General features: G+C 27.7%; 1 protein-coding gene across 4 annotated transcripts in view; it reads right to left on the bottom strand.

Annotated features, from left to right (window-relative positions):
- The window catches only part of sls (sallimus), a 112644-nt gene extending 102462 nt beyond the window's left edge, over positions 1 to 10182 (bottom strand). For 2 of the 4 annotated variants that reach the window (XM_089220612.1, XM_089220613.1), the window contains exons 1-8: positions 9677 to 10181; positions 3144 to 3186; positions 2896 to 3038; positions 2649 to 2801; positions 2459 to 2556; positions 2118 to 2342; positions 1818 to 2035; positions 1031 to 1358 (exon numbers count right to left, since the gene is read on the bottom strand). In XM_089220612.1, coding sequence (XP_089076738.1) covers positions 1031 to 1358; positions 1818 to 2035; positions 2118 to 2342; positions 2459 to 2556; positions 2649 to 2801; positions 2896 to 3038; positions 3144 to 3186; positions 9677 to 9800 — 1332 coding nt within the window. In that variant the 5' untranslated portion in view covers positions 9801 to 10181. Of the gene's footprint in view, positions 1 to 1030; positions 1359 to 1817; positions 2036 to 2117; positions 2343 to 2458; positions 2557 to 2648; positions 2802 to 2895; positions 3039 to 3143; positions 3187 to 9676 lie in introns of all 4 variants that reach the window. The other 2 variants (XM_089220614.1, XM_089220615.1) reach the window with 2 other exon arrangements.
- Positions 10183 to 16325: the final 6143 nt, after the last annotated feature.

The raw sequence follows: 16325 nt of genomic DNA, 5'->3' as shown, positions 1-16325 counted from the left end.
TTATTGGAAAATTTGATCAGCTAATTTTGTGGGAATTATTATCATAAATTTTGAATTTTTTAAGTCTTGCGATAGGTAGGGTTGATTCGGACTTGGTCACCCCGATACCACTGCGTATCGAAAACTGTCTCCTAAATCGCAATAAGTAATATCGATCAATACAATATAACAAACCATTAGAAGAGTAACTGAAATAATTAAATAAAAATAATGTGTTATGAAATCGAATGATTGGAATATTAAATTATTAAATAATAAAAGTAATTTATTGTACTATTGTAACATGGTGATAATGATGTCCATAGTATGGTCTCCTTACAAACAAATGGTGCCCGGATCAATCACACTATATTATAAGGCCCCTCCAGTGACCCTCAGCTACAAACTGTAGTCGTTAGCTGCTGATATATCGTATTATATAGTGTTATCGACGCTTTGATCGAATGTGACCCGTCTATACACGATAAGGAATTGAACTATTTTTGATTACAGTGCCTGCATGAATTAAATAATATTTAGTCATGAACCTTTGTGCCATCTAATTCAAGTATTCAACTAAATAATCAATTTTTTTAATCTGAATATCTATATAATATATCTGAATTCTGAATACTGCATAATATGTTAATATGTATTCTATGACTGTGTGTGACACGATGATTAAATGTATAATTAGGTAGGTACCTATAATTTTTGGCGATGCATTCAAAATTATTTGCAACCCAAAATTTAGTCACAACCCCATGGTTGAGAATCACTCGTATACAATATACATAATTAATTTATGTATTCCGTTCTTGTATTCCTAAATGTCCTAAATTCCTAATGTATTCAATACATTAATAACATTTTAGATTAATTAATCAATGATATCTACAATACGTCTCTACGACAATATTAACGTGGTTTTCAGTTTTCGTCATAATTTATTAAGAATAGAAATTACAAAACGTCCTAAATTTTGACGTCAGTATTCGTTAAAGGGTTAAGTAGTTAAGTTTAGACGAAAAAAGAACTATGTGATATTTACTTGGAAAGAAGTTTCTCCAGATTTACTCCTTGCAACACAAACCACTTGACCAGCGTCTGCCTGTGACACGTTAGTTATCATCAAACCGTGGTCACCAGATTCGTTGACCAGTATCTTATGCGTTGCGTCGTCCTTAATTTGCTGACCATTTATATACCACGAGACCTCGGGATAAGGTTTGCCCGTAACGCGGACATCAAAACGTGTCAATTTCCCTTCGGTCACGTCACGATCTCCACACACACGCACGAAGTTTGGTGCTAACATCTTGCCTTCAACTACTTCTATTGACTCAAGCTTATTGTGAGTCTTAGTTATTACGTTTTCCCTAAAAAAAAATGTCATTCGTTTAAATACTTAATAATTATTACTAAAACTAAAATAAAAATCATAATTATTTTTGGTGCTGGATGAATAATATATAATCAGTTTAATTCCTACAACGTAATTAATACTATTTTTAACAATCGTTTATAGTCGTTTAAAATAAAACATAAAAATACTACGATTTTTGACGAGAATATAAGACACATATGGCATAGAAAATCGAAACAATTTATGATAAATGTTTTTGTTTAACTAAATAAAATTAGGTAGATAAGTTTATAGTATAATATTATTTCATAGTGGTCACTATAACATGTTTCTAACAAAAATTGAGCGTCGTGCAAAATTTTGACGTAATATGAACATGTTTTTGAAACATTCTTTTTGGTTTACTTAAAGCATATGTTTAATTTAACTTCGAAGTAGGTTAGTACCCGAAGTATGGAATAGTCAAACTTACTTGTCTTCTGTTCTATCATAATATGGTATCGGCGTTGGTTCTATGGCAAGATATGCAGATGATACTACACAGCCTTGTGGGTTTTCGACAAGTAAAGTGTAATGTCCAGAATCCTCACAATTAACTTGTGGTATATAAAGTGTAGCGACTTGATTAGTGAAATTTATCTGGTGTTTTGGTCCGTTTACAAGTCTCTGACCATTCTTGAACCAAGTCAACTAAACGATCAAAAAAATAACGTTAAAAACGTGTTTTTATTATTTAGTATTTAATAGCTACTATGGTATCGTATTGTTTTACCCTAGTATCCTTAGCTGTTGACACTTTTACAGTAAACGTAGCGTTCGATCCTTCTACTAATTTAGAGTTACGCGGTTTCTGGAGCACTTGAGGTGCTACGACCGGGCCTTGGTGTGCGCTGCTTGTAAACTTGACATCCTCTTCACCTAGATACCTTTTGGTGACGGATTGCCTGAAGGACACTTCACGAAGTAAGCGATATTCGAAAGTATCGACTTTGAAATCCTTATTCAAAAATATAAATACCATTGTTACAATGTTACATCATGATAATAGAAATATTAATAACTCAAATAAGCCACTAGTAGTAATCAATGATCATGCTTATAATATTTGCTTACTTCATCGATGTTTGAATAATTATTTGTATACATCGTGTTCTGTGTCTGTTGTAGTCGCTGCGAACCATACGTGCCTTGAGGTATTTGAACGGTATGACCTATAAAAATTTAACACGTTAATAATATACAACTATAAGTCAGTCGATCATTTTGTATTTATTTTCAGGCTTTTAGTGCGATTTTATTTTACCTTCTGGTTGAATGAAAACAGAACAAATTGCTTCACCGTATTGATTGCGCGCTGAACATGTGTATTCGCCTTCATCTCCTGGACCGATTTGATTGATCGTAAGAACAACATTCCCTGTTTGTTGATCATACGTCATATTGTATTTGTATGACTCTGAAAATGGATATTTAATTTAAAAATTATATTATTAAACATTATTTTTTCTTTTAATGATCTGTAATAGATCAATACTGTATACTATACTTACCCAATAGTGGAGCACCTTTCCTGGTCCATGAAACAAAAGGTTTTGGAATACCGGTAACCTTTCCTTCAAAAACCGCATTTCCGCCCTGAGCGAATCTAGCATTTTTGAATATCTGTTCAAATACTGGTGGAGCAGCGTCATTTCTAAATTGAATAAATTTTTGTTAAATCGCTTTACTTGGAAATTGTTGTTATTATAGAGATAATTTATATGCATAATGTATGTATGTATTTCAAATTTTGACTTACCCAAATTTTGGAGTAGACTGCTGCACAATAAATCCTTCGTGGACTGCAATTTAGAAGAAATATTATAATTAATAATTATCATAATATAAGTCAATATTAACAAGTTTGAATCAAGGCATTTTGTTAAATAATATATTAAAAATGAATTTCTATTTTATAGTTCCAAAGAGATTTGAATAGTTGAAAGTTATTTACATTTCGAACTTGAAATAATAGAAATCAAATTTATAAAATTACCTATTAAATAAGAAATCCTATTATACCTACATAATATTATGAACAATACATCATAATAGTATATTATGTATATTATTTATACAATTTTTATGATTGATATAACATATTTTTTAATTTTATAATTACACCCTTCGAGTAAACGGTAATTATAATAATATCGTTTCTTGGCATGGTCGCGCGAAATACGGGATCAAATTACTTAGGACTCATTTTTGGAACAGGTCATATATGCATCATGCGCTGTGGGCGATCGCAGCTGTTTTACGCCAAGTGACATTACAACGAAATAAAGTAAACACCATGATTTAGATGATGTTAAAAATTACAGTGGCATTAACTTCGTACGACATTTTTGTATATCTAATTTAATGGCATGTGCACAATTTCTTTAATTATATGCAAAAATTAAAAGTGTATGAAGTAAAAAAAGAAGTAAAAATATGATATTTTCGTGACTGAGAAAAATAAATGGATTCAATTAAAAATTAATGATAATAATAATAATTACTATTATTATTACATTTTATTCTATAATAAAGTGATTCGGCACAATAGGCACATTCGGCAACAAGCGCATGCGCGTGCATTTCTATTATCAGCGTACCGTGATTTATAGGGTATATATTTATAACTTAACAGTGTCAGCGGTGCGATGGATTCAACTCACTCGCACGTCACTGTGGCAAATCTGGTAAAAATGTAAAATCAAACACAGCATTCAATGTAAACCACTTCTTATTGGTCTATCCACGGTCCAAAATGGATAAATCTGGTTTTAGCTAAGGGACATTTATAATCATAATTGTTGTCAAGGTCTTCTTTCGTATGTGTTTCACAAAATCGGAACATATTACATATTTATATTATGAGTAATAAAGTCTCTCTAGACTAGTAGAAACTATAAATGCTTCGTGTAATAATTCCAGTCAGTAAGCAATATCACAAAAGCCATGTCTATAAAACCACCGTTAAATGTGAGAATACTCAGAACTTAAAAATGTTATAATTTATAATTATATTTCTTGAAATTAAGTAATGTAATGTTGAAACATTGCATTTCAGAAATCAATTCTAATAGATTTATACAAACATATATAATAATGAATAATGTATGGTATTGAGAACAAACGTACTTATAACGAATTTTAGACATCGAATGTATTCATCGTTCGACAATCTAATAATGATTACAAAAAATTAACCTTCCGATAAATAAATAAGAAAAAATACCACGGCTAGAATTTCGTTTGCTATATATATGTACGGGTTTAATTTACTTTGTATTTGACTTGACACTTGACGAAATGTAATATTTGAAAACACTCTGCTTATTGTACACGTCTGACCGAAACCATAATTTAATGTTTAGTGTAGGTCAATATAAAAATTCCTATTTATAGTAAGTTCTTAAAAATGCACTTTGGCTTGATTTATTTACCGGAACAGATTACATAATAATAAACTGTTAAATACGTATGTGAATAAATTATTATAATATATACCTACCAATTAAAATTTAAAAGTAATAAATGTACAGTATGGACGCAGACTGTAGATAACTTTATAGTATTATATAGTGACTTTTTATATTTTATTAAATATGATTTTCTTACCTTTCAGCGTACATATTAATTAATTTTTTTTCTTATTGGTACAGCATCAACAACTAAGGTTATTAGCTTAAAACAATAGTAATATTAACTGCAAATTAATGAGTACCTGCATTGAATTTCTTAGATGGAGTTGTAGGTACATGTTATTATATTTAAGAAATAAAATAAATATTTTGCTGATGTCTTCGATTAGACTTAAAGCTTCAAAAAGGATGTCTGGAATCCCTAGGCTATTATTGGTTTTTACGTGGCTTTGACAGTGTACAAGGAGGTGTTTGATTTTGAGACAAATTAATTATACTAACGGTGCATCCTAATTATTAGTAATATAATAACTAAAAATAATGTAGGTATAATTTTATTTAAATACTTGTAGATTGTTATTTATATTTTTTTTATCGAACGATTTTTTAAAGAAATATAAGTTAGATAAGACGTTTTAACTTACATATTTATGACTGTTAGGGGTCTAAATTTTTAGTTTTTAACTAACACAATAATTTTATCTTAATAGAGGACGCTACACAATATTTGTTGACCACGTCTTACAAGTGCGCAATATACTAAATGTATGCTCACAACCAGATCATTTTATAGCTTCGTTTAAAAATTAAAGTGAATCGATCTATTATAACTTTATGGTAAGAACATTATCCGTGTTTGTACATAGATTTTTTACAACGATTCAATTTTTAAGCGAGTTATGAACATTTGTAATTTACGCTATATTATATATACACAAAACTTGCTAGCAAATTAAAATATCATGCAAAGCCAACATACAAACACAGATAACGTTCTTACTACATCCATTTTCATAATATCTAAGGCGATTAACCATAATTTTTCAATTAACAAAGCTAAATGTGATCTGCTGAGAGAAAATTTGCTATTTTACGCACTTGTAAGACAGAGACAACAAATGTTCGTGTAGCGTCCTCTTAATGTCAATATTAGGTAGATACATACATAATTTACACAACAATTATTTAATAAAATAATACTATACAAATATACAATCGAATTAAATCCACTTAAATTGCAATTTTTTATTGCGATAAATTAATATTTTTGAATAAAAACAAATTGTGTGAAGAAATATGTACAATTAAGTAGGTACTATAATCTAATTAAAGTATCAAAAGATACTTAATACTAAAAATAGTTACGTATAGTTATTTGCAGTCTTTGGTTTTGCGTAGTAGGTGCTTGAATTTCACATGTTTAAAATAGCTGAGTAATAATATTAATTATTTTTTCGTACTTATTTACATTTTTAAATCGGAAAAAAAAATTTAACCGTGATCAAAAATATTCATTTCCTATGTATAAATTAATTATTGAAAAATAAAATATTCCTTGAAATGTACAAACAAGGGTTTCCAATCAATTTCCATAACATAGGTATTGGTTAGTTATTACTATTATTCTATTACAATTTACAAGTATACTATAGAGGACAGTAAAATTTAAGTTGTCTACAAGTTTACAATTTAATATTTATACAAAAATATTATAAAAAATTTAAAAATGGTATCATTTCCATGTATTATATAATATACTTTAATTCATATGTTTACACAAAATTAGACGCCGTAATTGTCCGTTTCCCTACACTGTAAGCTGGATGAGATACGGAAAATAACGGTTGCTCACTCGTATAATATATTAAATGAAAAGAAAAAAACACAATCTACATTCTATCCATAACTCGACATGATGAAGACGATGATGATAACCGTACGGATAAATAAAGTCCCGTCCCCCAAAACAATTTACTAAACAATTTAACTAGCTCGCCCACGTAAAAAAATAATAATTACATCATTGTTGTTTATATTATACATTATTTATACATTACGAATTTCTTACTGTGAATTGAAAAGTCTCGCGGTATTTTCGGTCTCCAAGCTGGCCGTAAGATCATTTTTTTTTCCAATTAGTGTTGTAATTATTAGTTTTTGATTATTTTTTATCTCTCGATAAACGTATAAGCATTTATACATATATTATATTGATATGATATTTATTATTTACAGGCAAACAATATAATAATATTATTGGTCACAGCGCGTTCATTCTACCGACTGTCGTTGAACAACAGCGTCGAACTTATGAAAGGTCGATAGCATTTCGAAGCACCAATATTGGGAACACAGTGTCCCCAGCCTTGCAAGAATCATATAAGGCGATACGGCCCGTTTCCAGTTAGGATAAAATTATTAATCATCGTCGTCGTGTAAATAGTCACGTCGCCCCGTAATCATGAGGTATGCATACGGTACTATATACGATATTTTTCGCGCACGCTGTATGCAAGAAGAGGACGGCAGCAGCGGCGGCGCGGTGGTTCATATCCCAGCTGATCGTAGCTGTCATCCGATACGCGTATGATAATATTATTATATGTTTAATGAGCGCGGTGTAGGAGGTATAATAAAATATAATATGTATAATATAAAGAGATATTCATTTGACTTGAATTGTCTTGATGTTTTTTTTTTTTTTTTTTGCTATTTTGAAAAAATATTCGTTGTTAAATCTGAAGTTTGAAAATCTAATGTTATATCACTATTATTGACTTCAATATAACATCGGAAAAACAACTATCTTTTTTTTATGAGAAAATGTATATATTTGTATCTTACTTATTTTAAGCAGAATATTTTTTCCAAATCTTTTAAGTACAAATATGAAATAATATCGAATATAATGTTATTGTTTTATTGAATTGCATTTTGAGCTTAAAGTGGTTATAACTTATAAGTAGGGTAGGTAATGTTACCGGGCGATAACATCAGGTATGGTAAATATTTGTATTCTATATGATACTATATATTTTTTTTTTATCACAAATATTATTCATGAAAATTTGTATATTCAGCTAGATTAACGTGAATAGATCATTGGTGTGTATATTTGTGTATTATATTGTAAGATGAATGGACAGATTACAATTTCAGGTATGAATGATTGCTGTAATTGACGCGCCAACCAACGGCACACTTACAATATGCGATGCATCAAAATCCCATTAACTTCCAAAGTTCCAAACCACTATAATATCACATGTTACACCTACCCATTTCTAAAAAAAATTGTATCTATATAAGTAATAAGTTTATTATTGTTTTACAATTAATATTTGAATTATGGAAAACACCGAACGAGACACCGAGATGTAACATAATAGGTGTAATAGATATATGCACTGAGTCTTATAACTCAATTTATTGCATGACTGTCAATTGCCATCATATACGATAGGTATGGCAATATTATTATCTATTTATGTGGTATTCGTTGAAACAATACTCGCAAAGTTTTGACTCTTAACTCTTAAGTGAATATCAGTGTTCAGCTTGTACCTAAATATCAAGTTAGAATGTTGTGCCAATAACTCTCATAAGTTTTGTACTCCATATAAAATTTATATTTTAAAATTGTAAAACCGAAGATCTACTTTTTTATTTATTGTCTCATACTTAAATTGTATAAATTGGTAATTTTTCTCAATTTAATTTAAACCAATTACCTATTCATTTTCCAAAAAAATGTGATTAATAATATCTTGCGAATACGGTGAACATAAAAAATGAATTTATATATAATCATATCAATTAAATCTACTATGTTAATACCAAAATTACATAACGTTATTATTATTATTCAAACATAAATGTTTAGAAATATATGAATAACAATTTGAAAGTCAGCTTAATTTGTATTTCATATTAGTATAATGTTTTATAATTTTGTTGAAAATTATCTATATTTAAAATATATAAGTTTAAGAAAGGTTAAACTTTTTTTAAAATAATTGTAATGCAATACGCTACTACGCTACATAACCTAAAATAACATCATAGATTCTTCAGTACTGAATCATTTTTTTAAAAATAAAATTCCCGAAAATAAAAGGATTGATTAATATCCCGAGAATGCTTATAAGATATTTGGATACATCTCAATATTGATAATATTATGTTAACATTTTAAGATAACATTTGATACAATTTTATTTATTTATATATATCTTAAATATAATTTAGCTAGGTTCACATTTTAGTTTAAATACATTTAAAATACCAATGATATTAAGCTACATAATACATAAATTGTACGTATTTATCCGATAAGTTCAATATATAAATTATTATTTAGATACTGTTTGTTCAAATATATTATATTATTATCTACACTGTAGATTCTACAGTAATATCAGTCAAAACGGTTATTTTTTAATGGAAATAATCTATTGTTCTACATAAATATAAACACTTTTTATGGAAAAATCAAAATTCGTAAGTATTACCACTAAACAAAAAAATATAAGTACCTATTAATATTAGTTACAATATATTTTAGTGATTTAAATGATAAGTTTATCTCTACGAGACCCTATTGAATTTATGGTTATGTATGCGTTATACACTATTAAACGATCACAGATAGATCCCAAAATTATTCTGATAGACGATGTTCAAAATATAAGAAATTTGACCAAGTAAATCCTTAAAGGTTGGTGATTCAAAAAAATTGAAGAATTTGGCGAGGATTTCAAGGTGGTAAACGCAACCATGAATAGGCATGGATAACCGCCGGCTAATGATTCATGGATTCGTGTTAGATACCTAATATAGTTTTACGATAAACAGTCGGGTAACCATGGTAAGTAGATACCTTGTCTCTGTGTGGTCTGCGTGAATTGTCTCGTGACCTGTTGTTCGGTACGATTCACGCTCCTCTGTCCCGAGGAGGTGGTGGTGGTGGTGGTAATCTGTTGTTGTTGTTGTTGTCGGTTCATGACTAACGCACAAGTCTCCTCGCGCCCCGGCAGGACGGTGGGTGACGATCGGGACCAAAATCCTTCACTAGATCCTGTGTCCCGGAAATTGCACGCGCGTCAAACGAATTTCAAAAAATCAAAACAAAAAAAAAAAACGACCGAACGGAAAACAGTGAAAACTTGAGTGGAAAACGTACGCGACACAGATTTTAACAATTATATTAATTGACACCAGTGGTCGACTCGCACAGGTTCCCTCACGCTCTCTATAAGTGTATATATAAGCGATTACCGAAAATGTTTTTTCGCTAAGTATAATAATATGTACGACGGTGGTATCGTGTTTGTTGTTCTTTTCGATATTCACTCTCGGACTCGCCTTGGTGGTAACTGAATCGCCGAAGTATGTGGCACTATGGGTACTTGGAACGATGGCGGCTGTAGTGGCGGCGGAATTGTCGTGGTGGGAGACCGACGTTTGAGTAATGTGCTTTATTTAGATCTCTGTAAAATTAGAGGGTCCCTTACAGGCGACTATCTATGTGGGACGTGGTTTATTTTATTTACTATTATTTTTCATTCTTTCCTAATATTTTTATTTTTATTTCTATTAAGAAGTGTAGGGTGTATACGGTGAACTTGAAAGTGTTGAGGTGCCTGTAAATATACTTATAATAGACAAAAACGTAATACTCTGACAATGCGGGGTGTCAAAAATCTTAAGGGGCTTTTTAATGATTTATATTCTAAAAATAATAATCCTTGTTGTCGTCTGGTAATAAGACCGATTTTATGCATCGTAAAAAATGCACGTTGCAATAGTGTAGTTCAAAATAACAATATGCTTAACTTTCTTAAACGGGTAGATAATAAAATCAAATAAATTCGTTTTATAAATTGATGATTTAATGAATTCCAAAGTATTATTTCAAACGCAAAAAACTAAAAACTTTAATAGGTACTATACTAATCCTAAATCAGCGATCAGTTATGAATTTGTATTTTGAAACTATAAGATGCAGGTACGCGTACATACCTATAGAGAATAGGTAAGTGCCAACTTAAATAATAATGAGTAAAATATATTCTCATTTAATAATTTTTGGCTCAATAATTCATAACTATACTATATATTATTATTTAAACTTTAGATAAGAATTTTGGTTTTGCGCAATAGATGTGTAGGTGGCTGGTGGCTATCACATTTTCATTTTTATTAACTACCTACCTATATATAATTACATTTAAATGTTTTAATATTTTTAAAATGAAATGTTCACTAATATCATTTTAATTCGTATGTTTTTTAAAGCTCTAAATATATTATTTTTAATTCCCGTAATATAATACGATAATAATATTTAATTCAAATTTATTTTAACGAATTACAATAATAATATTACTAACGTCGTGCCTCAAAATGTATAAAGTAACATTTTAAACGATTAAAAATAATAATAATTACTTGATGGTGCCAATAAAAACTGTATAATATTATGTTCAGTCGCATTAAACATATGTTAACGAATAACGATACGATAAAAGTTTTCTTCTTGACAAACGTTAAAAAAATCTAAACTTTTAAGCGAGCTATTCTTGTTAAAAGATTTATATTTTTATATAACGCAATCCATAATAAAAAAATATGTATTTGAAAATGTAAAAAACATATTTTAGGAGTATTTACGTCATGAAAATATTAGGGCTTTAATAATATGTCAACAATATTTTATGCTTTATATAAAGAATATATCGCATTATATATTATACATTTTAATAATATCCTAAACCGTGAAAATCTACCACACGTAGATATAGATGAAAATTTGCACCACTCTTATGAAACATACCTAGCTTGTACGATAAGTTCGATTTTATTTTATTTTATTTCTGGTGAGACGACGAAAAAACAAATAATAAAATGATGATAAACGTTCAAAGACTTTTTACGTGTAATATTAATATAACAGTATGTTATAACTAAATACTAATCGAGTTGCTTATTATAGGTTCTATAGAAGTGTTATAAATAGAGTGACACGTGTACATATTATTATTATTATAGTGTATCATGGAGTTAGTTTTTAAAAACTAATCCTCCTCCTACCACTCATTCAAAATTGATTGCGCACCCTGTCGAAATATGTCGCGAATTTCACCGGTTGAAAAATTATAGCAGTTTGTGAGAGATATATAATCTGGCCTAAAATGTTTTTAATTACGTATAAAATTTAACAAATAGCAGTTTGTTTTGAGCCGAAAGCTCGTGTGTATTATTTTTTAAGTCTCGGTTTCTTATATTTTTCACTTTTACAATTTGTTTAGCACATTGAATCAACAAATACGATTGTTATCATAAATGATAATATGCAATTTGCAATATTCACGAAAAATTAATAACTTTTTCAATTATAACTAATTCACGTAGTAGGTACTAATAACTTATTCTTATATATAAAAAAAAAATGTAACGGAGTTACGTAATTAGGTATATATTTTACAATAATTTTGAGATGCAATGCAGTTTTATGACTTATTTACTAAATACTCTTCTTAGATATTTTATAGCCTAAATAAAAATAATAATTTTTTGAAATCATATTTTGATGAACAGGATTTATAAATACTTTTTCACATTTTTATTTCTTAGTTAATTTTTAGATTTAATTTAATTTAAAGACACATGAATCGTAATTTACATGTCCTGTACGAATACTATAACTATAGTACGTCATGCAGAGTGTGACATTAATGTTCAACAAATTTAATTAACTAAATAAAAATAAGTTATAAGTACCAACATTTAAATATATTTATATATATATAATTACCTAACAATAATTATATATATATATATATGTATAATTACCTAACAATAATTATTTAATAGTTAAATATTTAAAAAATGTTTACTTATCAGTGGTGTACCCAGGAATCTCAAGAGGCGAATGGGATATTATGACTAATAATATATTTAATGAATTGCAATTTATTGTAATGCCGAAGACAGAATTAATGCAATTTATAGGATAGTAAGGGAGGATTTAACCTCCAACCTCCCTCCCCTGGGCATGCCACTGATAACAATAAGAGCTATTAGTTATTACATAGTTAGTTTTAGATAATGTTTATTATTTTATTATATTACTACTTATTACTTTATTGGTATATATTAAATTTGACATATTATATGAGTTCTTTGATATTTCTGTCACATTCTGAATGTGTAACATATGATTATCCTACAGCAAATGTAAAAAAAAATACAACAAAAAAAAACAAATAACAGCGAGCAGTATTTTTCAAATAATCCGATGAGATTCGCTCAAAATCGGGTACTCTATGATTTGTAGCTCTTTATTATCTATTTTTATCAAATCTGGTTCGTTATTGTAATTTATAAAATATTTCATGTGCATAGAATGGATATATAGATATATTAAGTGTGATAAGTATAATATTACAACTTACTAAAATATTCGTTGGATTTACACTCGATAACAATACCGCAGTCCACTAGATCATTATTGTAGGAATTAACTAATTCGCCATCTGAAAAATACAACACATAATTACATATTATTGTATAATTCAACTAATAATAACTATTATCAATAACAATCTTGAATTATTTGACTATAGTATGATTAGTATTAATATTATTCACAATTTTATGTTGTTTTAATAGCAATAGATTAATCATCTGTCACAATAAGCATCGCCAGTTGGTCAAATTTATAATAATTAGTATATATAGTACCTAATAGTTCTAATTTTTAATACATGATACTATACACCCGATATTTATGAATAATATTATATACATTTGGTATATTTAAAGTATGATTGATACTTTGCCCAAAAATACTATATAGACCTATATGACATATTATTATCAGTTTGGTTATGATCATATTTAATTGTTAGCCAATAAAGTTATGATCTTTTGTGATGGCATATAATGTTGATGAATGCCTGTTTGGTGTTAAGTAAAAAAAAATCTTTAATAATTTATTTAGACTATATGTCTACTCTAAAAAAAAGTAGTACATATAATAAGTAAATAGTAAAATATAAAACGTTTACTAACTATAAATTATATTAAAATTCTAAATTACACTAATATTCTATTTAAAAAATATTTTATAATTATCTTTAAATTAAATATAATGCTATAAAAGTATAAAAACAATCTTAAGACTTATGCTACTAATTAGTAATTACTTTTATACAAAATTGTATACTCGCAACCTATTATTAACATTTTTAACTAATGAGCAATAAAAATAAGATTTCATAGATTTTCAATTAATGACTTCTAAGAAATCTTATTTTTATTGTTCATTAGCAATCACATGACTTTATAAAAATTATTACTTCATATTATTCCGTTTTCCGTTTTCGTAATAAAATAAAATATTGTACCTACATAAATTGTTTGTTACTAATTTTAGCAGTTAAAAAATCAAGATAATACCTATTAATTTATAACGTCCAAGCGAAAATATCTTAATACATTTATACATTAATATTAATATACTCGTATAACAAAAAAAATTACATGATTGTTATTCATTGGTTAATATTTAAATTGATTAAACAAGACACTTTGATATTATATCAGGTAACTTGAATAGTTATTAGAATGATGTATAGTGTATATTGTGTAACTTATTCAAAAACATACTTATAATACAATTTGCTAAACTATAGTATAAGTGATAAAGATAGTACCACTAGCCAACATAATATATTATTAAATACACGTATGATATGACACAACTCGATGAAATATGAAGGCCCATATGGCTTATACTTATCTCGTTATTTTTATACTTAATAAAAATATTTCTTTGCAAATTTATTTCAATAAAATATATCTATTTAATTTAATAAATATATTTATAAGTAGGGATATCGTATTCGTATTCTTAACTATAGGTAGTAATTATGGCTTTTTTATTCATTTAAAATAAAACAATGTTGTAGCTATAGTAAAATTTGAGACAGTCGCCTAACCTAATATATAATTACGGGGAAAAAAAAAAATTTAATACAAAAAAAAAATTCAGAATTTACCTTCATCGGGTAAGTTAGTAAATAATAACTGGACGATTATGTATAGGATTATTTCTAGACTTCTAGTACAGCCGGCTCATGGAGTTATTTTGAATAAAATTATACAGATGTGTAGGCGAACATAAAATGTTCAATTCTTGCCCACAATATATTTTATCCTCGTGGATCTAATAATCATCTTCTGGCATGAAATGAGAGTACGAGACGTTAAAAAATAATTATATATTATGAATATATGGTAAAAGGAAAATTTATTTATTGAACCTTTAAATTTTGAAAATGCAAACTATTTGCACTTTACATGCGTGTTCAATTTTTAAAAATAATTGTTTGATCAAATATGTAAGAATATTTAAAAATAAAATAACCTGTTGAAGGTTGTTTTTAGTGTTTTATTGATAAGAATATTGCACATTTATAAATTCCAAATAATAGGAGACATTCAATTAGATCGATTTGTATTTACATTAACTATTAATCTAGAATTTTTTTTTATTTTTTTTTTTAACGTTAAAATATAAGTACTTTAAAGTTTAAATTAAAATAACTGAATACACATTGGGCTTATAATTTATTAAATCTATAGGTATCATAAATAAGCAGTAATTCAATATTTAATTAATAGTACGCGTAGTATTGCAAATTGGACATAAATTATAAATGTTTATTAATTATGAGATAAATGATAATATGGAAAAAAAAATTCAAAATTGTACATAAATTAAACTAATTTTTGTCTAGTTTAAAATTGTAGATATTATTTATCGTTTATCAGCTTCTATTAGAGATTTTATATGATCAGTACCATTGTCGTAGATAAGAACACAGTTCTGTAACTTAAATAATGATTACAGTCGAATTGACTCTGTTCCGATTGCACATTTTGTGATAACTGTTGTTCAAATATAAATTTTTTTTCTTCATATTATGAATATTATAATGGACGTCATGGAACGCTGTGCTTCGTCTGATATGATACTGGTGCTAAGCCATTAGAGTGCCAAAAAAAAAAGACGCGATGACGCAAAGTTACGAAAAATGAACACGTTTAACATTGTTAGTCATTTTTCCTTTGACCAAACGTCGTGATACATAAACGTAATAAGTATAATGTATTTGAGCATTAGGAATTATTTCGTGTTTCAATTCGGGTATCTTTAACAGAAAATCGACAATTTATCCAATCATCGTCGGCAGAATTTTTAATTACTTAAAAAATTGATTATTAACTTTTGTTTTTAAAAATGTATGTAATAGTATATAACCATTGAAATTAGCATTATAGACACATTGTTTATTAGTATTAGTAATAGCAAAACGATTTCATTCCCTTTAATAATTACATATTTTTGAATACAGTATGTAATATTATATTATAGTACGAATTATTGATATTTTTGGACTAAGTTACGATAAATCGATGGATTATTTTGCTATTATAATTTATATTATATACATCCTAAC

Source organism: Diuraphis noxia, unplaced genomic scaffold, assembly GCF_037042655.1.
Source record: "Diuraphis noxia isolate RWA-SAM2 unplaced genomic scaffold, SU_Dnox_SAM2 contig0002, whole genome shotgun sequence".
Classification (NCBI taxonomy): Eukaryota; Metazoa; Arthropoda; class Insecta; order Hemiptera; family Aphididae; genus Diuraphis; species Diuraphis noxia.
Note: the sequence above shows the minus strand (reverse complement) of the source record. Positions and strands in the feature narration are given on the sequence as shown.